Raw genomic sequence first — 25572 nt, 5'->3', positions numbered from 1 at the left:
TTAAATATGAGCAGCATTGCAAGCCTGTGCTGACAAAAATGGGAAACTGAATTGCTGTTTTCTGTAGTTATTGCACAACCATTACAGATTCTGTCTTCTCTTGCTCCAGTGTACAGTTTACTGTTTCTGGAAAGATAACATAGCAATATATCCAACTGCAAACAAATTCTTCCTTTCCAAACATATTAAGACCCTCTTTCTTTTCTTTACCCAAGCAATTGTTTTTGTTTCAGAGACTGGCTGTTTTCAGAATAATTTTCCTTTCTGTTTTTAAGCAATTTCCAGGGCTACAGTTCCATTTGAGTGCATTTTCTTAATGTAATTATCAGTAACTAGGAAAGCAGGGTTGAGCTGGTCTTCTCAGGAGTTTCAGGGTTTTATATATTGCTTAATATTGAGAATTTCTAAGTGGTATACATAAAACGCTAAAAAATGTTAAAAGAATAACACTATGGCGTTAAGGCAGAGATGATAAACATCTGGTGCAGGTTTCTTATTCGTTTGATTTTTATGCTTAATAAATATTTAGCCCACCCACCTCAAATTATCTCCATCATCCAGCCCACCTAGCTGCATCTGAGATGTGATGCTCCCTCCATTATTGTGGCTGAGATAACTTGGCATTTGGCTATTCTTCCCCCAGCATACTCCTGTGCAGTGGACATTGGGCCTGAATTTAATTTCCTCTTCCGTTTCTATCCTTAATGTATTGTTTTTATCTTTTTAAAAAAAATTTTTTTTTAAAAGCTTTATTTTATTATTCGCCAATACAACTATTAATACATTCGCATATTACAAACAAAATAAACTAACATTCACTCATTATTACATTCACTCATTTTTACAAACAGAGTAAACTAACATTCAATCATTTACAGAAAAACAACAACAACAACAACAACAAAAACAACAGATAAAGAACAGAAACGGAAAAAAACAAAAAGATCGACCAGTCTTCCCTTGCATCCTTACACCTGTTTTCCCCACCTGTTGAAAGGTGGTGGGGTATTGTTTTTATCAAATGACAAGCTGCCATCTTAAATTGTCAACTGCCTTATGTGCATTTGCAGAAAGGTTGGCAAATTTCATGTGGACATTTTAATTCCATATTTAGTATGTAATTAATGGGTCCTTGTGAGCTGAGCTAAATAAAAGTTTGCTCATTTTCAACAAGCAGTTTTTGAGTGTATCCTCTGCATCAGTCAAAGTGCATGTAGAGAAACCAGGTTAGGAAAGAGCCATTTCCCCCTCTCTTCTCTCTTCCTGTTTCCTCTCCAGTATTAACATTACTGTGTGGACATTTCAAAAGCTAGTACCAGAGCCCTGACTAGAAAAAAATGTGACACTTCTTACAAAGAATTGAAACATAATTATAACTTTACAGGGGTGAGTTCCTTGTTTCTATTGACGAGGTCCTTGTTTGACTAATTCAGATAGAAGTTGTCAGGGTAAATAACCTATACTTTAACGCTGCTTCTTAAAGGATCGAGTGACGTTCAGAAGAATTATCGTGAAAAACAATGCAAGGAAAAGGAAGACGTATGAACTATTCATTGAGTCAGTGCCCATCCTTAAGTCACTGGAGGTAAAGTATTTTGTTGGAGGTGACCCATAAAGAATGATTAAAATCAATTTAGGGGCACTGCTATACTTAACTTTTCAGCATTGTAAATATTCGGTGGGTGGCTGAGCCTGCCAGGCTTGGATAGGACTTGTAACAGCAACTCCTTTAGAACCGTGCTGTATTTCTTCACTAACTATTTCAGCCAGCCTTGCTACTTGTCTGGCAAATTCTCCCAAGGTGAGGAAAGGGCAAATTATGCGGGACAAACTTTGCCAAGCTATCGAGGCTTTGTGTGGCTCTCTTCCCAATATTAGACGGGTTCTAATGGGAAAATGTTAATGGAGCCTTCAGAATGATGACTTGAGCTAGCTGGCAGCTTAAGAAATGCTGTCACCAAGAGCTGCATGCGTGGTTCTCCCTATTGCCTTTCTAGTTACTAATTTAAAATGGAAGGCAAAAGAGCTCTACTTGGCGCTTTTGTGGTTTTCACTGCTGTTTCTCTTTGGCCTCCAGGTATACTAGAAGCAACAACAGGCATCAATTGCTGTGTCCAGTTTCATGATTTGGGGAGGGATGGAGAAGCAGACTTCCTTTGAGCTGTCAGAACTAAGGGAAGCAGTGGAAGGAGTAGGGTTGAGGGCAAGCATGGGTGACAAAACAGTGAATGGATGAACAGCCTATTGGCAGTAAACTGCAATGCTGTTTTGGACAAAGTTATGCAAATTATACTGTGGGAAGGGTTTAACATAGCCACATATGGGCACTTCGGTCATCTTGTTACAGCATTTGGTTAGGTTATGCCGGAGGAAGGATTATGGGAGGTGGAATTCATTTTCTCTTTCTGTTCCAGCCTTCAGAGCGAATGAAAATTGTTGATGTAATAGGGGAGAAAACGTTTCAAGATGGGGAACGTATCATTGCTCAGGTATGTGTACACCATTTTTCCACAACACACTCGTATCATAATGTCAGGTTTAGCTTGACTTCATTATCAGCACGAACAGTTCTTCACTGTTTTAGCTGATCATACCTACTTATGTTACCCAAACCAGCATACAGAAAGTAAAATGAATATAAGCCTTAGGGTGACTGGTGTTCGAGTTTTAAGCAATGTGGCCATTTATGTGCACCTTTCTTCTTTCCTAGACCAAAGTGCTGTGGTATTGCGGTGGCACTTCATGGTTCTGCTGATGTACTTATTTGTCATTCAACCTGGATCTTTTATTTTCCCTCTGTGCTGTTCTTTGCATTTTATAGGAACTACTCCAGAACTTAGCACAATTGTGGTTTGATGCCAGTATTTGTACCAGCGATGTTTTGAATTGGAATTCCCTCCCTCCCATGGAACTTAGGGAAATTTACATCAGAAAATGCCCCAGAGAGAGATAATTTAGTATGTTTATGTGTATTTAGTAAACAAAGCTAACAACTTCAAAACCGTTAAGCTTGTCTAATATTTGATTTGCACATGGCATCCATTTGTTGTTACCAATGAACTTATGAAACAGAAATTTTCCGATGAAACAGTAAAGCAGTGGAACAACACCACCCCAATCGGTGGGCTGAACAGAGTTTCAGAAAATGAAAACAAATCTGAAAACAACTTCTTGTCTTCACAGGGTGATAAGGCAGACAGCTTTTACATTGTAGAATCTGGTGAAGTAAAAATCTTGATTAAAAGCAAGGTGAGTTCAAATACGTTGTGGTGCTGATTGGTTAAAATTTAGTAAATACAAATATCAAGAAAAATGACCAGTAAAAAGCAATCATTTTCAAGAATCTTGCTATAAGAACTGCTACTTACTTTACTCTAAAATTACTTTTGGGGCGGGAGGGTGGAGCAGGGAAGCAGGTATTAAAAGTTTCTTAGGGTGCCAAAGGTTCATGTAGGCTATGAGCAAGACCACTGCAAAGCCTTAAAGCTGTGAATTGCCATAGTTAGAAAAATACACTGGTATGAAAATCTAAATTATCCTGTTGTGAAAATGAACCCCTCTGATATTATATATGCATCTTTAAAGAAAGTACAGACTAGGTTTTTTTTTTTTAATTAAGCCTAAAAATCTCTTTCTATGGGAAGAAGAGGTTTGCTCTTCCTCTTCTGCATTCACTGTGACTTTGCTTGTGGTCTGTGTTAGTTTGGTTGTAATTTCCAGTTGAGGAATTTCCTTTGCAAGTGAATTCTCAAGACTTAATATTATAGGGGGAAATGTAATGAGAGATTGCTGTTACTTCCGCCTTACCTTGCACACACATGGATTTGTGAAAACGAGTTTAAAAGAAAGCAGTTAATATGCATTTGAATGGGAAAAGGTTAATGTACAGTACCATGGAGAGTTCAGGGCTAATCCACAGAGGATGTCAATTTTGTGCAACAATATTCTCTGTGTAGGAATGAAACATATACACTTATGTGTGAACAATCCACACATGTGTCTCTTATCACAAAATGTATTTTCTAGACATTCATTTTTATATGCACATTTTCTATACATAGCTTTCTTAATTAGTTTCACCTTACAGAAATAATTTTAGTATAATAAGGAAAGTTATGTATGAAATGGTACTAAAAGTACATAGGAATTGTCCTATGTGAATTGGTCGTTTACAGTAGATGCATTGTGAAGGAAATAATATATCATAAGTGAGAGAAAACCATGGGGCTTGTTCACATACAGCTACCCTTCTGAAATTTGGCAGTATTTATCACCTCAGAAGGGGCTACCAAGCCTGCAAATGTAATCTAATTTAGTAAAAAATTAAATTACTAATTAAAAATTAGATTAATTTAGTAAAAAAATTAAAAAATGGGGCGTGTGTGTTTAACTTATATATACCCAGCACAAAAACTCCTGGATCAATTTGTGTGGAAATTAGCATAATAATAATACCTTTATTGTCAATGTACAACCTGTGTACAATGAAATTAACCGATGTTGTATCTTGCCAGGCACAGCTAATATACCTGCAACTTTTATCCAATTCTGTTTAAAAAAAGAAGTTTATCACATTTTTTTAATTTCTCAAAATAGCGATTAGCTTTGATTTTCCTCAATCTGGTTTGAAATTCAGATCTGAATCACACAGCTGTTAAATAGGGCTTGAGTCAAATTGGGCTGTTTTCTGAAGCATTGAAACAGTGTCCGGACCAAAGCTTATGGCTTGTGCACACCTTTTGTTAAAAGCATCAGTGTTCTTAGCATCGTTGCATGCTAAGGAGATAGTGTTTGTACAGCGGAGAGGAGGAGAGAGGGTGTGCATGAACCCATGTCCCACTCCTACTGTTAAATTTGCTTTGGGCAACCATGCCAAAAGTTTTTCATATAAATTATTCCATATGCTGACAGCCACAATGTACCCTGGCTATCAACAAAAAATATTATGTTTCCTAATGGAGCAGTAATAGAATGCAGTCAACAAAAAAGCAATTTTCAATACTTCAGTGCTTTGCCTTCTCAGCAGTGCACTTATTGCTTTTGAGTGAAATCCATGTTCACATTATGCAGCTGCAGAGATGTATTGAGGGGCAAAGCCTCTTGTTAAGTCAGCCTTGATTTAAGTAGGTGCGTGTGATAGCTGAGAGAACTACTGTGCAAATAGTATGCTAGAACCCCCAGAACTTGCCTCTTATTGTGGAACTTTCCCCTTAGAGAACCTGTTTTACTTTAATTCCTCCAAACATAACTGTACAGAATCCTCCAGGTAAGAATGAAATCAATCAATAGTTTCAATACCAATTTAATAATATTTTTAAAGAAAACGGTTATCATTGTATGGGTCCTAGCTGGACTGACCTCATTCCTCAGAGTCCTGTTGAAATAAATACTGTATATGTCAACTTTAAAAAAATTTTTAGACAGTGCTGCCTTCCAGCCTTCCTTGAGAGCAGAGTTTTACAATGAGGGCACCACCACAGAAAAGCCTCTGTAGCTTGTGATACTTCAGTCTGGTAGCCATGGAATTGACAGCAGGGCACTCAAATAACGCTTTCAATGCCATCTTACGTCCATAAACAAGAATCACTTCCAAGTGTTATGCTTCTAATGCAGACCATCACAGGCAAGGACGCAAACCAAGAGGTGGAGATTGCTCGATGTGAAAAAGGACAGTATTTTGGAGAACTTGCACTTGTTACCAACAAACCCAGAGCAGCTTCTGCCTATGCAGTTGGGGAGGTCAAATGTTTAGGTAAGAACTCTTTCTCTCTTCTTGTATGTTCCTCCTGATTAAGTACCATCAGCTGCTCCATTCCTCCACACTTCTGTTTGGATCCATAATCTTTTTGTTTGGGTACCACATTACTACTACTACTACTACTACTACTACTACTGCTACTACTTCTTACTATTTATTAAATTTATTTACTGCCCTTCATCAAGATATTCCAGGGCGGTTCAAAGAATAAAATACCTTAGCACCACCAGTGAGAAAATCAGTTCCATTGAGTTTCTAGCTCTTTTCCCCGCGAAGAAAATCTTGAAAATATGACAACATCTTTCTTAAAGGGTCCGATATGTTATAATTGTGATGTTTGAGTTGACCCACTGCATAGCTTTTGGTGATCCCAGCTGGTTAGAAGATTGCTAGCAAAAGGAGATGTGCTATGCAAGAATTTGTTTCCAAGGACTTGTTTTCTTCCCTTGGCAAGTACCTATGTTTGGGCCTGTTTACATAATTTGAATCTGAAGTGAACTTGAAGCCTTGATTTCTTCATCCAAGACAGTAACTTGGAAGTTCAGTCAGTGATGCCTTGTAAAATTATAGTTTCTGATTCTTCACTCTTATCTTGGTTGAATGACTACATTCATTTCCATAATAGGAGGCAGTGAATGGACTTCAGTTTTATGGACAAATATGCTGACTTGTGAGTGAACCAAGTCAGTCATAGATGGAATGAACACTCTGTATTTCCTTTCTAGCATTATATTATTTATTATTTTAAACCAGCTATCAATTTAAAATCCCAGGGTAGTTTATAGTAAATCAGTTAAAACAAGAAAATTCAGGTTTACAACCATAAAAAGCAAAAAGAGTTAAGTAAACATTGATGAACAGCAATGCAGCTTTGTTAAAATAACAACAATACAAACTGCAGTGGTCTTTATAATAACCCTGACCCGAGCAATTATTTTCAAAAGCCTAGGCGAAAAGATAGTCTTTACTTGACACCCAAGGCCCCATAGTGAAGGGGTCATGTTAACCAACATAGTTATCTAAGGATATCAGCATTTAGAAAGTTCTCTTGAAACTTTATTATCTGCTCAAGAGGAAGTGAGCTGTTATTTAAAATCAGGAATTGTAACTGTTAAGCAAATCCAGAGATTGTGGTTTATCACAGATTATTTAAACATGACAGTTTCATAACCCACAGTTTAAAGTGTGCTTGTTTTGAAACTGGAGTTTGTGATATATACCACACTGTTGTTTCACATGGCATGACAAGTAATCTGTGAAACTGAAACTAAATGCTTGTGAAATCCCTCTGCCTGTGCAGAGGAAAGTGTGTGAGCCTGAAACTACACTTGGGCTTCCAGCTCATGCTCATGGCACTAAACCTTGGTCTAGAATAATGTTTGAACACAGCCACACCACAACTGTTGAGTCTCACTAGTGTCCCATTCAGATAAAGGTGTACCCCCGGCTAGAACATAACTAGCTTACCTCAGTAGTGGCAGGCAAGCCAATATTCAGGGTCCTTGATATTCTTGAATCTCTTAACAAGCTTCCAAGGAACTCTGATGTTCTCCAGAACAGATTTATTAAATCCTCTGACTTTGCAGAATGGAGAGAAGGCAAAACCAATGGGTGCCTGGTGGCTTTGAAACAAAGTGGTTTCCAGATTTCTTGATGTGTTTTGGGGATAAAGCAACATAGAATTATATACTTAAATCACGGGATATCCTAGTTGAAATCAGTTGCTTCCAGTTTGCTTCAAAATCTGACAGGACGTTCAATTTAATTTTTATTTTGTAAATTTATATCCTACTCAGCTATGTTAAAAAAAAGAATTCCAGGGTTGTTTACAATACAGTGATAAAATTGTAAAACAGTTGAAATCTAAAAGTACAATATTAACACAGTTTCCGTGAAAGATTAAAAAGCCTGGTGCCCAGAAGACATTAAGGGAGACACCAAGAAGTTCGTCTTCTTCCCACCAGTAAGTTTCAGTCAAATATACAAGCGACAAAGGCCTCACGCCCTCTACCAATGATACTGGAGGTATACTCTTTTCAGAAAAGTTGCTCTCCAGTTTGGCTCTGTGTTTGCCTGGGGAGTTATGTTGGCGAGAAGTTTGGAAACCAGCTTGTTAATAGATCTGGCTTGTTCTCATTGGCTTTGTTTTCTGTTCATTCTGCTGGATGCGGCCTACAGTCTAGAATTAGATGCATTTCTGGAATAGCCCTGGGATCCACAGTAAATAGCAATACCAGGCAAAAGTTTGCTGTCTGTGAAAATAATACAAGCAACAGGACTTAATATGGACACTGGTACCAGAGCCTGCAATAAACCCAGATGCCAACTTTGCTGCCACATACACCTGGACAACACCATTACTGGCCCCAACAACATCAAACATACCATCTCAGGACTATTTACTTTATTTTTCGCCCCATAAGACACACTTTTTTTCTCCCAAAAAGTAAGGGGAAATGTCTGTGCGTCTTATGGAGCAAATGGTGGTCCCTGGAGCCGAACTGCCCAGGGGCCAAAAGCAGATCCTGCTTTTTTTTTAAAGAAAGAGAGAGAAGGGGGTGTTGAAAGGACCCCGCTCAGCAGCTGATCAGCAAGAGATCAGGAGAGAGATAAAACTCCCCGGCTCCCTCTGGGCCCCGCCCCCTTGCCCAGGCCTTCATTGTTGAATGTGCCTGCAGAGGGAGGCTGTTTGTTTCCCCAGCCACATGTAACTGACTGATTAGATTATCTTTCTGCAAACTGTAGAAAGGGCTCCTTAAGAATCTGCAGAAATGTGAGTTGAACCCCATAAAAATGGGGCTTTTCCTCTTGTTTTCCCCCCCTTTGCAAAAGCTTTGCTTTCCCCCTTTGCAAAAAAAAAAGCTTTGCTTTCCCCCCTTTGCAAAAAAAAGCTTTGCTTCCCCCCTTTGCAAAAAAGCTTTGCTTTTCCCCCTTTGCAAAAAAAGCTGCACAAATTTGAGCTGATCCTCAAAAAAACAGGGCTTTCCCCCTTTCCTCCTCTTAAAAACTAGGTGCGTCTTATGAAGCGAAAAATACGGTAATTGCTCATCTTCTAACATTGTGTATGCCATCAAATGCCAACAGTGCCCTTCAGCTCTCTATATTGGACAAACAGGCCAAACCCTACACCAAAGGATAAATGGACATAAATCTGATATCAGGAATCACAACATAATAAAATAAAAAATTCTTTCCAGTAGCACCTTAGAGACCAACTAAGTTTGTTTTTGGTATGAGCTTTCGTGTGCATGCACACTTCTTCAGATATCTGAAGATAAGGCAGACCAACACGGCTACCGGTACCTACCTGTAACAGGAATCACAAGACAGAGAAACCAGTATGAGAACACTTCAATCTCCCAGGCCATTCTATACAAGATCTCAAAGTAACTGTCTTACTACAAAGGAATTTCAAAAATAGACTGGAAAGAGAAGTTGCTGAATTGCCACTAATTACCAAACTTAAAACCATGGAGAGACCTGGTCTGAACAAAGACATTGGATTCTTATCTCATTATGCATGACAAAGCTATCTTTAGCCATCTCACCCCTTGCCTTTTCCTGTAAGACCAATTGCAGTTGTTAACAGTCGTCAACAGGTTTTCCACACCTATCAGCCAATCACCCATTCCCACCACCCTTCTGAGTAATACCCCTCCCCACTCCCTCACTATATTTAAGGGTCTGGTGACTTCTGTTTCAGTGTTTCTGAAGAAGTGTGCATGCACACGAAAGCTCATACCAAGAACAAACTTAGTTGGTCTCTAAGGTGCTACTGGAAGGATTTTTATTATTATTATTATTATTTTGTTTTGACTATGGCAGACCAATACAGCTACCTACCTGTGTGTGAAAAGTGGTTTCCCTTGAAGAAGGAGAAATGATCTGATTTGGAAAGGACCCATCCTTCGGATCAACTGTGCTGCTTTCCTTCTGTCTCTGTGACTTACCATGCTGCTGATGCAGCAGTCCTAACTAATAATAATAATAATAATAATAATAATAATAATTTTATTATTTATACCCTGCCCATCTGACTGGGTTTCCCCAGCTACTCTGGGTGACTCCCAACAGAATATTAAAAACACGATAAAACATCAAACATTAAAAACTTCCCTAAAACTTGGAGCAACCATAAAAACCTCAAGGAACAATGTCTCCCTGTTTTCCTGGTTAACTTGTTCTGCTGCCAGTTTCTTTGGAGGTGCGGGTAGGGGCGGGGATTTCCCTTGAAGCCTATTTTGATGCATTCTTTCCATGTCTCCCTGTGTTTCTGTGCAGTTATGGACGTGCAAGCATTCGAAAGGTTACTTGGGCCCTGCATGGACATTATGAAGAGGAATATAACCCATTACGAAGAGCAGCTGGTAGCGTTGTTTGGTTCTAGCTTGGACCTGACACATCCAGGCAATTAGGCACAGAGTACCTTAGTGCCTTCTCAGTTCAAGACACAGAAAAGTCTCCTATTAGCAACAGCGCAGCACCACACAAATGAAAGAAGGACACTATGGGACAGTGGCTGTTGGTGTCTTCTTGGGCATTTTTTTAGAAACTTACATAGGTCTCAGCACAGCTGGACAGGTCAAGGTTTGCTCCAGGCCTCTGCTTTGCTGCTGCTGAAATTTCATTATTAGACCTAGCTTACTGCTGAGTCTCTTAATCCTCCTTTCACTTTGCTTGATTCAGAATGGCATGTCTCTCCAACAATTCAAGTGCCTGATACGAAAGATGTGGAGCCCTCTTATTTGTTCTTGTTTAAAAAAATAATCATTGCGAGAGAAAACTTTGTAATTGTGATTTGGAATAGCAGGTGGCTCTTCCTTCTTTCAGGGACAGCTACCTCCTTACCAGTATCTTCCTTTTGACGTTTCCTCCCCCTGACAGAGTATCAATCTGCTTTTAATACAGATGTTGTACTTGGATTTGAAATAGTTGGCAATGTCAAGGGCATGGGAAGATTTTGGAGCTAGAGAGTTCTGAGGTTTCCCTGCCACCCTGCTGCAAATAGCAGGTACTGCAGCTTCTAAAGCTTCTGGGTCCAAGGGTGGACCTACTCGTGTCAATGAATAATGAAGCAAAATACTGAATTCTGAGCAGTATCTGGCAGAAAACGGAATTAGGTTTTTTATATATGTATAATTAAGCTACAGTGAATTTGAATATTAGGTCAAGGGATCCAGTGGCCAGAAGTGTTACAACAATATTGTCCTCCCAAAGTTCACCTGTTTTCTTGATTAAGACTTAATTTGTGGTCTGATGGAAAACAGAAGTGCGTAACCCAAGTTCCTGTTTGTGGGGATTCTTTATACACTTCAATTTTGCATGGCACTGCCCTGCGCAGAATCAGTTTTAATGCTCTTTTTTAAGGAGGGTTGGTTTTTTGTTTTTGTTTTTTGTAACTTATATTTATGTACTTAAGGGGCTCCCTCCTACTGTAACATTTTACAGTATTCTTTAACAAAATTAGGTATACACTTTCCAGTTGCCAAGTCTGTTTGCTAAATCTTTTTTTGGAAACTTACTTCAAACGAGAATGATTTCTTTTTTTAAAAAAAAAGAAAGAAACCTAAAATGAAAAAAATCTCACTCCCTGGACAATTGATATTGTGGCTGGAGGGATCTTTAGAGCTCAGATTCAGTTAATTACATTTCTCCAAAACACTTGCTAAGTCAGCAGCATTTTTTTTTTTAAGTATCTTCTTTCTATGTTACTTCTTACTTAAAATAATTGGCAACATCCAGTGATGTTCACCACCTGTGCAATGAAAATCTGCTTGCACAATAGAACTTGGAGTTTCTCTTCTCCATCATTTCATCCCTTGTGCACCCCCCCTAAATAAAAATCACCTCTGGCAATTCCCGCAACCCTCCAGAGCAGATTTTCGGAGAGAGGAAGGAAAAGCCCTGTTGCTTGTGCTCTCACTATATTTGATCTTGGCCAAAATCTGGATTAAATGTTATCCAAGTATTATATCTACAGCAATTAGATTTTAAAACAATTCTCTTTATAGCATTAGAAAGAACATTCTTAAGGGAAAAGCTTTGGAACCTGTAAGTAGTCATTTTGCTTTGACTATTTCATTATCAGTGTTTATCAGTGTGTTATAAACATGACTATTTTGGAGAGAGATTTTCACTAATTATGGATTTTCAATGATAGATTAAAACCATTACTCATTGTGGCCCAGCAATTTAAACCTGAAATAATTTCACCATTCATAATTCCTCCTTCTTGGCAATGCCACAGATCTAAACCACAAATTAGCTCATAGTTAGTAACCATTTCCCAGTTTGTCTCATTTTTTATGTTTTTACATTAGCAATTTAAGAGATAATTTTTAATATGTTGTTGAATCAGGGAATGATACTGTACTAGCTTGAAGGCAAAATGACTTTTTTAATGTAATGAAAGCCAATGGAAAAGACATCCAAGCTCTGGTGATTGTATCCTGCGTTTCTTCCCCCAACACCTCCATTTCAGTTGTGCGTTCTCTGCTTGTAGGAGGCAGGTTTGCTACAGTTGCAAAAGCCCAGGAGAAAAATATGCTTCATTCATCTTAAGATTTTACACCAAAGATATTGTTTTTCATTGTAGGATTTTCAGTGTGTAAACTGCTTTTAGGTTGTGGATCTAATTAAGGGGATTGGTTGAAAAAGGTCACTGTGGAGCCTTTGTAAGCTGAGTTGAGCAGGTATGCATTCAAGCCATTCTCAAGTTTTCCTTAAGATTTCATCAAATTTCAGGTGAGCCAAATTCCTTCTAGACCCATAGTTTCCAGCCAGTAGAGGCCTTCCCTTCTTATGCTGAGCACTTACTCACTGGAACCCTGCAGGCTTTTGTGTGTGTCCTATATAACATTGCTTTATAGTTCTTAACAGGTTACTCAAAATGGCACCTTCTCAACCTGGCCAACCTGAAGTAACACTTTCTGGGGTTCTGTTTGTTGGAGATTTGAAGAGGATTCTGCATTAGAAAGAAATGACAGGGAAGGGAGGTGGCTTTACAGGAAGTAGAGTGGGTGAGGGCCAGACTAGCTATACTGATCTATAGACTTCCTGCTGAAAATAATTTTCTATACTTTTCTGAAAGCAGGCAAGTTGAAGGGCTCAATTGCACAATCCCAAAATTGGACATTCCTTTCTGTGCAAAACTGATTTTTCTCCGTGTGTTTATGGATGGTGGACTGGTCATATGAATCACTATCAAGAGCCACACTTTTCTGGTGTTCCTGTGATAAGTTGTGTGGGAATTCCAACTGAACATTCAAGGAGGACAGTCTTCTTTCTTTGGCTGGATTTAAATACAAGTCCAGTTTGTAGCCGTGTGGATTGCTCCTCGCACTGAAGACATTAACATTACTTTTAAAATGAGCCATTTTTTATTTGTCTGAGTGGTAATGATTTGGCTATTGTAAAATGATGTGTTGTAAAATACTTAGAGTGAAAGATACTTGGACGAATCATGTTGATATCTACTATTTCCCCTTCACGCCTCCGTCCCCAATCTCCCTGGAGTCTAGCAATATTGACCGAGAGTGGTTCAGCTCCCATTTTTGGATCACTGCTTTACCATAGCTGCATTAACTCCTTATGACATTTGAACGTATTTTAAGAATTTTGTTTCTGCTTCTGGTATCGCTCTTTATCAAGGGGGGAAAGAAATCTGTGAATAGTTTGCGTATGATCACTAGTGATGTCTAGCTTTAATAAGAGCTCAGCAGCAAAGTGGCTAATGAAAGTGGTATCTCTTCATTTGGTGATATTTTTAAACAACACCAACAACACAGCTTTCTGCTTGTCATTTTTGAGGCTGGTAGGAAAAAGCAGTGTCCCTGTGTTATACTTCTGTTAATGTCACAGCACAAATTTCACTAAATGTATGTAAGAAACAAAATGTTGATATGTGAAGTGCAGGTTTGCAGAGGAGAAAAGGAAACCCCTTTAAATGCCATTTTCTTTTCAGTTGTTATTGACATATATTTGTATACTAGTCTTGCCAAAAATACAACTTTTCTGGGTTTGGTCCCCCCGTTATATTTTGTTGTGAGTACTGCTGGTGAAGTCAGTGTGTTCCAGTTGCTCAACCACATGATTCATTTGAAGAGGCCTTCTCTCTGTGTGGTTTCTCCCTGTACAGGCTGTAGGGCTGTGTTGCGCCTTGATCACCCAGGAAGCAGAAAACAGTCCCTAATCTCTTAGGCATGTGGCACAAATTTTCTGAGCCTATCTAAAGCTTAAAAAACCATGTGCTATGAATGCTTTTCTCCGGTCACAAAGGTAATTTCAATTTTGCTTAAAAATGCTACCTCAAGGCTCCAAGTGCTGTAAATGTGTCTTGCCTGTGAGAATTCCACAAACTGGTTATGATAAGTTCTGTTGCATTAAGTATGTGGGATGTTCTCTTGGGTTTTTTTTAAATCTGTTGGGGTGGGGCCTGTTTTAACTCATTTTTACAGCTATTTGATTATTATTTTTTGTTCTTGTTTGGTTTTCAAAAAGTGTGGGCAGATTTGCAGAGGGATCAGTTCTTGCACTATAGTATTGCCCAAGGTGGGGGACAGTACACCCGCCATATGAGATGCTGGTGTCAATCTGATCTGGGGTTTGACTACACTTCCGACTAATAAAACCTGACATGCCATGTCCAGCCTTCCTGATTACCTTCTTGTGTGTCTTAGTCTGCTTTTCAAACTTCAGCAAACGTGATCCTTACCCACGCTTACAAATTAAAAGAGACAATTCAGCTTGAGCCATGTGCAGTACTGAATACAGGCAATACTGAAAGATCATGGCTGCTTGGTGCAATAACTCTTGAGGGGAGAGGAAGGACCATTGCATAGTGGAAGAAGACATGCTTTGCATGCAGAGAAGGTCCCTAGTCAAATTCTTGGCATCTCCAGTTTAAAAAGTCTCAGGTGGCAGGTGCTAGGAAAGACCTTTCAGTCTGATATACCCTGGGCAGTCATTGCCAGACAGAGTGCATAGTAGCCTGACCCAGAGATCACTTTGATTGCAGGTCAGAAACAGGAGCTCAAATGCTCTTGCATATCAGACTCCTTGCAAATGGGAAGCTAGCATGCCAGACAGGAAAAGCTGCATGGGCTGAGAATAAACAATTATTATTATTTCTAGCCCCCACAGTCATAGAGTAGCTTTCAAAAGTCAGTCTTGCACTATTCCCAACTTAGGTTGAACACCTGACTTACTAACTCAATTGTTCTTCCCAAACCCACAGACCCATTTTTTTAATGTATTACTTTCTCTCTCCAGCATATGCATTTGGATTTTTATGCCAGAGGAATCATTAAACTGTGCAGGTGGAATAACTTGTTCAGTGTCTGGCTCCTAAATGAAGGTTGCAGAACAGCAGATTTTTATTTTACTTTTAAATTTATTTGTAGGGGAAACTGGCTATTATAGAGGGTCAATTTATGAATCATAAGGTAGTGTCTTACACCACGATAAAAAAGGCATAAACCTCTGCATTAGAATCCACCAGCTGCATGAAATAATATCCTAAGTTGCGTGTGGGTGTTGCTAGTTGGCTGGCTGGTTAGCATCTGTCTGTCTCAAGAGAAGGAAGAAGAAAAGTAAGCAGTAACATCAGAGAGGAAAGTAATGCAAAGAATAAAGGTGGTAATAATTATGTTAAAGTTTAATTTTGTCAAAAATGATTATTCACAATTCACAAAGCAACATTAACACAAACATCCTAGCATTGGTCAGCTAATTAACACCTTTTGAGAATTAAAGACCATTATCTCAGGCCACTGGGGTGATAGAATTGAAATCTGGATAAATTGTAATTCACTAGATTCACCCTACAATCTTTCTCTGAAGTTCCTTTAATCAAGCATGACCACCTTAAGGTGAGTAACAGTATTCTGTGAGGTTGAAGCATTGTATTAATTTTGCCACAGATTGGTCACTTGATTCTAGAGTCCTTGCCTTGAAAAGTTCAAATATTTGCAAACCAGTGGAAGATACCATTGTTCTTATTTATTTAAAATTTTCAGTCCCACCTTCCCACTACAATTAAGTCCTGAAGGCAGTTGGTGACTGAGGAAAGCAGAATGTCAGAGAAGGCTCTGAAATACTTTCCTTGAAGCTTGAATTTGTTTTATTCTGGATTGTTTTATTCGATATTTTATGTAAACCGGTTTGAGATTTGTTCTTTAAAATGCAAAGCAGCATAGAAATGAAATGAACAACAACAACAAAAATCCTACGGGGGGGGGGGTGGCACCTAGACATTGCATTATGACAACCATAATGAGGTTTAAGGTGCCATTCCCCATATTTCCACACGGCATTGTTACAACATAAGGTATTCCCGACTTTAGCAAAAAGCCTCGTTATTATGCGATCTGACCTGACAAGAAATTGGTGCTCATTCTTCCTGCGTGTCAAGTTGTAGCATGCAGATGGATGTTCTCAGCACCTGTCCTATAACTTTGGGAAGCCTATCCCAAAGAGGTTGTTGTGGGGCTTTCTTGTGGACTGATATGCAGGAGTTAAGCCTATAGTTTTACAGAACTGTTCTTTTTCACCCCAAGTCTTTTGGATGCAGTTGGGTTAGCCTAGTTCTGTTATAACCATCCTTGATCAATTCTGGGAGCAATTGTCAGTATGCTGCAACCAATCAAATTTCCTGTTGAGCAAAATACTGAGTTTTTTTTTTTCATTTTTCATTTTTGTATAACCGAAGGTGCAAAATGTTCCAGGCAGCAGGTAATTGGGAATCAGCTTTTCCATTCTCATGACTTTCTTTCCAGGCTGATAAGAGACAAGAAACATTTATTGGCTCTGTAATGTACACTTTAAAAAAAAAACCCAACAACCATAAAATCTAAGAACAGATGGCTTTGATGGAATGGAGCTATTTTTAGCTCAAGAAAAACAGAAAAGCAAAGTGTAGGCTGGGCTGGCAAACACGACTTCCTTCACCCCTGTTTGTGAAGCAGCATCAGGTTGGTTCCAGTCCTATTTGGGCATTCTCCTAAAAAATGCTTCTGTTGCACGTCTTGTCTTTCCAGGCCTCCATTGATGCCTCCGTATCAGAGCTGTCTCTGCATATGAATCTTACACCAGCCACCACCTCTCCTATGCTTGCATTAAATGCTGGAAAGCCAGGAGGAATCAAGTAATGTTACATAACGTGATGTGTTGGGTTATGCTGTGTGGCAAGAGGAACAGCACAGAAGGGCTGGGGAAGGATACCAACCTATTAATTTCCTCTTGAATATCTGCCTTTGATCCTTGTCCAACATAAGTGCTTTGTGTTGGCGGCCTAAACAATTCATTTGTCGTAGTAAGGAAGAGATATAGTGGAGGTTAGCTTGATAAACAGGAACCCTGAGGTATACTAGATGAATTTCAACTAACGTGTGATCCTTACTAATAGCAGAGGGCAGCGAGCTCCCAAGTCCTTATAGCCCTGTAGATGGCAACCAAATTGTGGAGTGTCTCTATCCTGTAATACTCCCACTCTTTTCTCCCCCCACCCCACCCACGTTCCTTTTCTTCCTTTCTTGTAGAGCATAAGTGCAGGTATTCAGTCACAGAATTATCAAAAATACGTTATGGTACTTCCACATGAAGGGACGCGGGTGGCGCTGTGGGTTAAACCACAGAGCCTAGGGCTTGCCGATCAGAAGGTCGGCGGTTCGAATCCCTGCAACGGGGTGAGCTCCCGTTGCTCGGTCCCTGCTCCTGCCAACCTAGCAGTTCGAAAACACGTCAAAGTGCAAGTAGATAAATAGGAGCGGGAAGGTAAATGGCGTTTCCGTGCGCTGCTCTGGTTCGCCAGAAGCGGCTTAGTCATGCTGGCCACATGACCCGGAAGCTGTACACCGGCTCCCTCGGTCAATAAAGCAAGATGAGCACCGCAACCCCAGAGTCAATCGTGACTGGACCTAATGGCCAGGGGTCCCTTTACTTCCCCATGAGGTGGGGTCTACAAGAATTGGAGCATAAGTCAAAATGAAAGGGAATAGGGATATGGTTATATTTTGTAACTGACCATATTGGAGGGGGCAAACACTGCTATCTATGCAAATTGCATGTGCACTTAAGCCAGTATTTAACTAAATGCTACTCAGACGACCCATTGAAATGAACAAGCAGGACTCGCATTAAATACCACCCATATATTCTAGTGCTTGTGGGAATGTTCAGGGTGGCAGGAGAGGATATATTGTTTATTAATATATTTCCTAACTTGCGCTAGCAAGTTCCTTTACTTAGCAGAATTTACATTCCCCTTCTCACGCACAGCAGAAAACTAGGTGCAAACTCGTGTGAGTTTCTTAAGACAATACGCAATTCAATCTGGCCTGTCCAGATCGAAATGTGTTCTAATATTTTCCTGGTAAGACCCCTTAAAAGAATAAAGACACCACAGTCTTATTCATAAGCAATAAAAAGAAAGTTTGCTCACGATCAGGCAGAGTACAGTGTGATCCCTGAAGGCAGGCTTTAGGCTTAAAGTTACAGGTTTACCCCATAAGGGAGATGACCTGAGGGACTACTTGGCTGGCAGCCAGCAGTTCATTCCAGGATGTTTGCAGGACGAAAAGAAGATGGAAAAGAGAGAGAGTGGCAGCATGCCTTGTCCTTTTACCAGGTCTGGAAAAGTCATGCCCACCCACTAGTCACATGCAAGGAAGGATGCTCCAGGCCAGGAGGAAGAGGACGTTTTGACTGGCTGGACCAAACATTCTCTTGCATGTCCACTCTAGGAAAATAAGGAATGTTGTACTTGACTGCTCTCAGTGGATTACATCCCACAGTTCTGTGGGAGAAATTCAGCATGCTGCCAGTTAGAACAGCCCCATGGGTGTAGCCCAAGGGGCAGCTGCCCCCCAAAATCAAGTCAATAAATAAAAAAAAGCTTGACTAACTGATCAATCACATCGCAGATAGCTTGGTTCTCAACCCCCCCCCCCCAATAAAGCCTGGCTACACCCATTAACAGCCCACCCTTTCCTTCCTTTGCATGCCAGTTGGGCATGGGAGGTAGAGGGGGGAAACCCCATTACACTGAGCCTAAGAGTGACTTGCTGTGGGTTAGATCTGTGAGCTCCTAGGGGAAGCAATATTTGAACTGAGGACATCTGGGTTTGTAGTTCATAACTTAGCTACTATGTTGTGAAGCTGTGACACCAGCATTATCCATTACTGCTTGCTATTCACTTTGAATAATTTTATTTTGATAACCTTTTTAAAGGACACATTTTAATTTAGTACTGGTTGTGTGTCTCTTTGGGTTGCCTTGAGCAAGATAAAGCATCTAACAAATTTAATAAATAATAACAATTTTAAGCAAATTATAACCATCCTGTGGCTTGGCGTTCCTATTAACACAAGTAAGGACACTTTATATTGTGGTTTTTGGTTTTGGTTTTTTTGCAACACGACTTACCTGCCTTCACTTTCTGCCCTGAACCAAAAGAAAAACAACATTTTAATGAGTCCTTCCTTCTGTTGGTGGCATATTGCATAAAATGAGTTCATCAATAATATTTAAACACTAGTTCAAAAGCCTTTGCACCAGATATGAATGTTAAAGTGGCATTTTGCAGAAAGCTGCAGTGATTAGTTAACTAATTGGTTAGATTGCTTTCTTGATTAAAAGGCTTTTACTGGATTAAATGTGTCATTGATCAAAACAGTAGATGAAAGAAATGATTTGTTTTTAAGTATAGTACTTAACACTAAATGGGAGTGTCATTCCAAGCAGGGTTTTAAAGCTCATTTAATTGTGAAAGTGTGACACCTGACATTTTGGGGTTGTTTGCACAGTGACCTAGTTTGCATATCATGATAAGGTTTATTGTGATGTGTCCAACCCTAGTAACCCTTGGGTTCCTCCCTACTCCTCTTCTGTGACTGGAACAACGACTGTAGATGGTTTCACTTTCGGTAAAGCACAACTTCCCGTTTTGTCCAAACTGGGGATCATGAGTTAATGCTAACTCTGGTTAGTTTAAACAAACCAGCTTCATTAACCCATGGTTTGGAGTTGGCTTGTTTTGAAATTGATCAAAGTAGCGTTAATCTACAATTCCAGATTCAGCTAGAACAGGAAGTCATGGTTTACTCAAAGTGAAACTAAAAGCTCCTGCCACACGGAGGTGGAAGGGGGAGTGCCATGTAGCTAAAGTTCAATGCAGCTGGTGGAAATCACGGTAAACCATGGTTAATTTGATGTGGGAACATGGCTGTGTGCACGTGATTGCTTTTCTGTAGTTACGTGTGATTGTTCATGTGTAATTTATTCATGTGTTTTTTAAGAGCTTTCTGGGTGATATCAGAGGATCCTGTTGCCATTCCTTCACCTTGAAGAAAGTTGGGCAGAATGCTGTAAGCCTTACATTACAGCATTTTGATTAACTATAGTTAAGAAATAATGTTGCTCCGTGCTCTCCCTCCTCTTCTTTCACATTCTGGAGCAAAATTTCCCTTCTTTCCCTCTGTCTTCTTTAACAGTGGTTTAACGTTACATCTGCACCAACTAATGCCAACCAGATTCCCTCTTAACCAGAGTTAATCTCTTTCAAATCCTTGTTAAGATGAGAATGCCAAATTCTGCTTAAGACTGTGAAAGGAAGAAGTTGTAGCCATCTGTCATGGATGCTTTCTTGAGATTCCTGCATTGTATCAGATGACTTTCAGGGTACCTTCCATCTCTACAGATTCTATGATTATAGGGTCCTTGATTTGATGCATTCTTAGAACTTTATTTTTCTTACATCAACAAACAGATTTGTGTTGATTGAATTAACTCTCATTCATTGGGTAACAATTTTCATTACTTTTATATCTTACCTCTCTTCACATTCTGGTGGCCCTGGAAAATAAATGTTATGCAATGTGAATGGAGGTGATTGTAGAAACCTAAAACACAGGCTGATTTTACTTAAAGATTCTGCATCCCTACCGTTCCGCTTGTTTAGCTACTCTAGGACCTAAATTCACAACTAGAGATGAGGCATAAATTGCTGCTTTGCTCCTTGATTTCGATCAACATCAGTATTTGTCTTTCACTTGGCTAAAACTCAACTCTCTTTTTTTAATTTAAAAATAATCTTTATTAAATATTCAAATCATACATTCAAAAATTAAAATCATTACACACATACAGTAAAAAAGAAAAAAAGAGAAAAAACTGACTTCCTATTGTTCTTACATTGACTATCTTGAAATATACAACTTTTCTATGCTTCGTCTTCTCTTACCTTACACCTTGAGTATTCAATTGAACCAGCTCACCAAATCTGTTAATATATTTTCTCTTTTCAAATATACCTCTACGTACTTCCATTCTTCTTTCAATCTCTGCTTAGATGTATTCCTAATTGCTCCCGTCATTTTCGCCAAATTCAAAAACTCTACTAATTTAGTATGCCAATTGGGGTACCTTTTCTCCCTTCCAATTCTGCGCTACAAGGATCCTTGCAGCTGCACAGGCATATAATAATATGTTTCTCATATCATCTGGCATATTTTTAGGGATTATACGCAGCAATAGGTTCTCCGGGTTTTTTTCAAATGTTATTTTCAATATCTTTTTAAAGTTTTCGTATATATCATTCGAGAACTTCTGTATTTTCTTGCGTCTCCACCAACAATGAAGGTAAGTACCAACTCAACTCCTGTGCTCCCATGTTGATTCAGCAAGCTACATTTGACCACACCTCTCCCATACACCCTAAGACTCAACTAGAATCCAGTTTTAGAAACGGGGAGCCTTGCATGCAAATTCAATACACAGTCTTTCAATCCAGCCCTGAAATCTTATTTTGTTTGACAAAAAGAGAGGTAAAGGTAAAGGTACCCCTGACTGTAAGGTCCAGTCGCGGATGGCTCTGGGATTGCGGCGCTCATCTCGCTTTACTGGCCGAGGGAGCTGGCGTTTGTCCGCAGACAGCTTCCAGGTCATGTGGCCAGCATGACTAAGCCATTTCTGGCAAACCAGAGCAGCGCACAGAAATGCCGTTTACCTTCCCGCCGGAGCAGTACCAATTTATCTACTTGCACTTTGACATGCTTTCAAGCTGCTAGGTGGGCAGGAGTTGGGATTGAACAACGGGAGCTCACCCCATCACGGGGATTTGAACCGCCAACCTTCCGATCGGCAAGCCCTAGGCTCTGTGGTTGAGACCACAGCCCCACCCATGTCCCTTAAAAAAGAGATGTAGTTCTTTCAATAGCAGGATAAGATGGGCAGGACTGTCACTGATGACTAGCCTGTACCTCTCCTACACTACCTAGTAATGTGTTACAAAACAAAAAGTGTGCAGCATTAACAGCAGAGCATTCATTTTCCTTGCTTCATTTCTCTCTTAATGATAATGTTGCCGCTTGGAAGTGCAGGAATTTTGATTGAACACAATTTGCCCCGCCTGCATAAGGCAAATAAGCATTGTGTTGTTGAACGTGCACTGCTCAGTGTTAACTTACTGGGACAAGCTTTAAAAGAAAATAAAATAAATTGAAGCTGTGTACCCCCACACTTAGACACGCGGGTGGCGCTGTGGGTTAAACCACAGAGCCTAGGGCTTGCTTATCAGAAGGTCAGCGGTTCGAATCCCTGTGACGGGTTGAGCTCCCGTTGCTCGATCCTAGCTCCTGCTCACCTAGCAGTTCAAAAGCACGTCAGAGTGCAAGTAGATAAATAGGTACTGCTCCAGCGGGAAGGTAAACGGCGTTTCCGGGCGCTGCTCTGGTTCGCCAGAAGTGGCTTAGTCATGCTGGCCACATGACCCAGAAGCTGTACGTCGGCTCCCTCGGCCAGTAACGCTAGATGAGCGCCACAACCCCAGAGTCAGACACAACTGGACCTAATGGACAGGGGTCCCTTTACCCCCACACTAGATCAAGAAAAGTGGATCAGGGCATCTCATTAGATTACCACAGTTAAGGCAAAACAGGACCAATTAATTGTCTAATTCCCCACTTCCACCCAAAGTCCAAGGATTGATTCATCACACCCTTAAGCGTGATGAGAAGTACTGCCCACACCAAGCAGTTTTCGTGCATTTCTTCCCTACTTTCTTGAGAAACCATTACTCTCCTCAGTAGCCCTTAGCAAAAATTGTTCACCAAGGTTGTGGTACCATATAGCATTTCTTGGCTGCTCTGTTGCAAACCCTTTAAGCTCTCGCTGCCATGCCACACCAACTCACCTGGGTCACTGGAAGCCCCACACCCCATGGCTGTCTTGAGTGCTCTACATCCACCTGACTCTCGGTCCAATGCCTGCTGGCACTGCTGTTTTTATAGTGCTATTTTTTGTGCTGTTCATGATATCTGAAGCTGAGCTTATGAAGGCTTTAAGGATTATTGTTACAGAGAATAGATCTGCATGAAAAGGAAACATCCCCTTGCACCAGGAAGGATGATCCGTATAGTTCTCATTAGACTAATGCAAGTTTTATCTTAATTTGTTTGAGTTCTTGTTTGGCACTTGAGTTGCGTTTGCAGTTCACTTTAAAACATTTAAATACAAAGCAAATTTTAGGACCTAGGAGCACCAATGATTCAGTTATATACTGTAGTGGCAAAAAGTAGCAAGCTTTGTTCCGTAGATTTATTGGAACACGTAGGAGAAAGTGCACTGAAAGTAATGTAGCCTATTTTAGTCTGTCTGAGGAGAGCTGAGTGTTGTTCTGTTGCTTGCCAGTAGAAAGCTGGAATAGAGTAGAACTTGCTGTTAGAGTATATTATATTGAGGTCTCTGTGTGTACTGACATTTTTTTGGGGGTGGGGAGCAAATTACAGCAAATTAGCATGTTCTCATTTTGCATAATTGTGGTTGAGGCATGTCCTTGCCAACAGGAAACCTTTAGCTTCCACTCATATAATTCTAGGAACTTCTTTAAAATGAAAACTCAGATCCTTCGGAAATGGAGCTCTTTACTCATGGAATTGCAGCAGACGTACAGCACTGGTTATAATGGCTGATAAAGCCAGTCTCTCTATTTGAGCCTGTTTTTGCTGCCTCAGTCAGAAAAAAATGCCCTTCTTGTACTATGTAGGTTTTTTTCCTAACAGTGCCCAGCTTTAAAACAGGATATGAGGGGTAATAAACGATCTCTTGGTTATCCTAATATTCAGAACTATTTTTTTGTGCATAGATGGCCCATAGATTTAGTTATCATACCTTACAGTTACTGATAAGCTATTGATCGACTTAATACTCCATGAATTTGTATGATAATTTTAAAAAGCCACCTAAGTTAGTAGCCACATCTTGTGGCAGTGAGTTCCATCAGTTGTTTTATGTGAAGCTCACAGCTGTCCTGAGCCTAATGCCAATCAAACATTTCAAAAGCCAAAGCTTCAAGAGTCACAAGGATGGGAGAAAGGTGTGTGTACCTATCTTATCTGCAAAGTGTTTGTAAGCCTCTGTCATGCCTCCGAGCCCCTGTTTTTTTCTATTCATTTTTAAACATGGGGATTGTTTCATGTTGGAATGTTCGGTACAGTTGGAGAATAGCTTTAATGCTGTTGTCAACTTCAGTGTTGGGAAATAAAGGTAAGCTCTCGAGTTGAAGGACTGTGTGCACGTTTTCCTGGGGAAGCATTCCTTAATGCCAGCTAGTCATGCTCAGTTTGGTTTATTAATGTTGAAGATTAATTGACAGGGTAATCAGCATTATGTTTGTACAAAAAGCCTCTACTTTGCCAAGTTCCTTGAAGCCCTGTGGAAGTATACCATGCAAGAATAACCTTGCCACTTGCATGTTCCTAAACGGCATGACAGAAACACATGATCTGTCCTTCAGAGTTGGTGAAGACTGTCCCTTTCACAACTTTTAAAATGAGGATTTTCTTTTCATGATGTCCTGCTTTCTAGACTGTCCTTTCTGCTAAGTCTAAAAGAGTGTGGAGGGAACAGATCTCTTGCCCATTAACCAACTTTCCCAAATAACAGGAGAAAAACATGATCTGGACGATTAGAACCTCAAGTTCTAATGCTTGTCTCCCTTTGCTGGTGCTACCCATGGATCAGCAATCACCTTCATCGCATTATAGCGAGAGAAGCAATTCTGAGTCATGTCAAAGTCCATAGCCCATCTTTCTCTATGCCAGTGTTTTTCAACCTTTTTTGGGCAAAGGCACACTTGTTTAATGAAAAAAATCACGAGGCACACCACCATTAGAAAAGTGGAGGGTGTCCCCCTAGGGAGCGCCAATCAGCGCCCCTGCTGGCCGAGGGTGGGGTCAAAAACCCCACCCCCCCATACCCAGGACACAGTCCGGCGCCCGCCTAGTGGGCGAAAATTTGACATTTTTATTTAAAAAAAATCTTTCGAATTTTTCAATTTTTCCCACGGCACACCAGGCAACATCTCGCGGCACACTAGTGTGCCGCGGAACAGTGGTTGAAAAACACTGCTCTATGCAACATCCTCGTGTACAATTCCCATTGTTTAGTAGTGCATAGGCTGGTTGTGGCTGATAGAAGTTGTAGCCCAAAACTTCTGAAGGACACAGGATTGGTGGAAACTGTGCTACATGATGCCTTTACAAAGAGGAATAAGGAAAGGAAAAAATCCAGGTCCCTACCCCAGGGAGCTTACAATGTAAATGTCAACACTGGAGGAATGATGAAAAGACAAGGGCACCTAGGGATATGATCAAACATGGTTAAATGGGCAAGTTGTAATCCTTTAAAGACGAATTTTGGACTAAGCACCATTGGAAACAGCTGGACTTTTCATTGGCATTCATAGGTCTTTGCTGCAGAGCTTCATTTCCCTTGGGGATGTGAACTTAAGAGGCTAAGCAATATGCTGTATGGAAAA

General features: G+C 40.1%; 1 protein-coding gene and 1 long non-coding RNA gene across 2 annotated transcripts in view; one reads left to right on the top strand and one right to left on the bottom strand.

Annotated features, from left to right (window-relative positions):
• PRKAR2A (protein kinase cAMP-dependent type II regulatory subunit alpha) overlaps positions 1-11446 on the top strand; it is an 80436-nt gene extending 68990 nt beyond the window's left edge. The window contains exons 7-11 of the mRNA XM_033141348.1: positions 1484-1585; positions 2415-2489; positions 3184-3249; positions 5614-5752; positions 10040-11446. Coding sequence (XP_032997239.1) covers positions 1484-1585; positions 2415-2489; positions 3184-3249; positions 5614-5752; positions 10040-10173 — 516 coding nt within the window. The 3' untranslated portion in view covers positions 10174-11446. The remainder of the gene's footprint in view (positions 1-1483; positions 1586-2414; positions 2490-3183; positions 3250-5613; positions 5753-10039) is intronic.
• A 4989-nt stretch (positions 11447-16435) lies between these two features.
• LOC117042955 lies at positions 16436-22992 on the bottom strand. Its single transcript, XR_004426119.1, has 5 exons — positions 22948-22992; positions 20588-20609; positions 19182-19199; positions 16983-17048; positions 16436-16534 (listed from the first exon to the last, which is right to left on the bottom strand). It is a non-coding gene; the product is annotated as an uncharacterized LOC117042955 (long non-coding RNA).
• Between the last annotated feature and the right edge of the window lie 2580 nt (positions 22993-25572).

The sequence above is a fragment of the Lacerta agilis genome, chromosome 2 (genome assembly GCF_009819535.1).
Source record: "Lacerta agilis isolate rLacAgi1 chromosome 2, rLacAgi1.pri, whole genome shotgun sequence".
In the NCBI taxonomy this organism is placed as follows: Eukaryota; Metazoa; Chordata; class Lepidosauria; order Squamata; family Lacertidae; genus Lacerta; species Lacerta agilis.
This window is presented reverse-complemented; position numbering and strand designations above follow the sequence as displayed.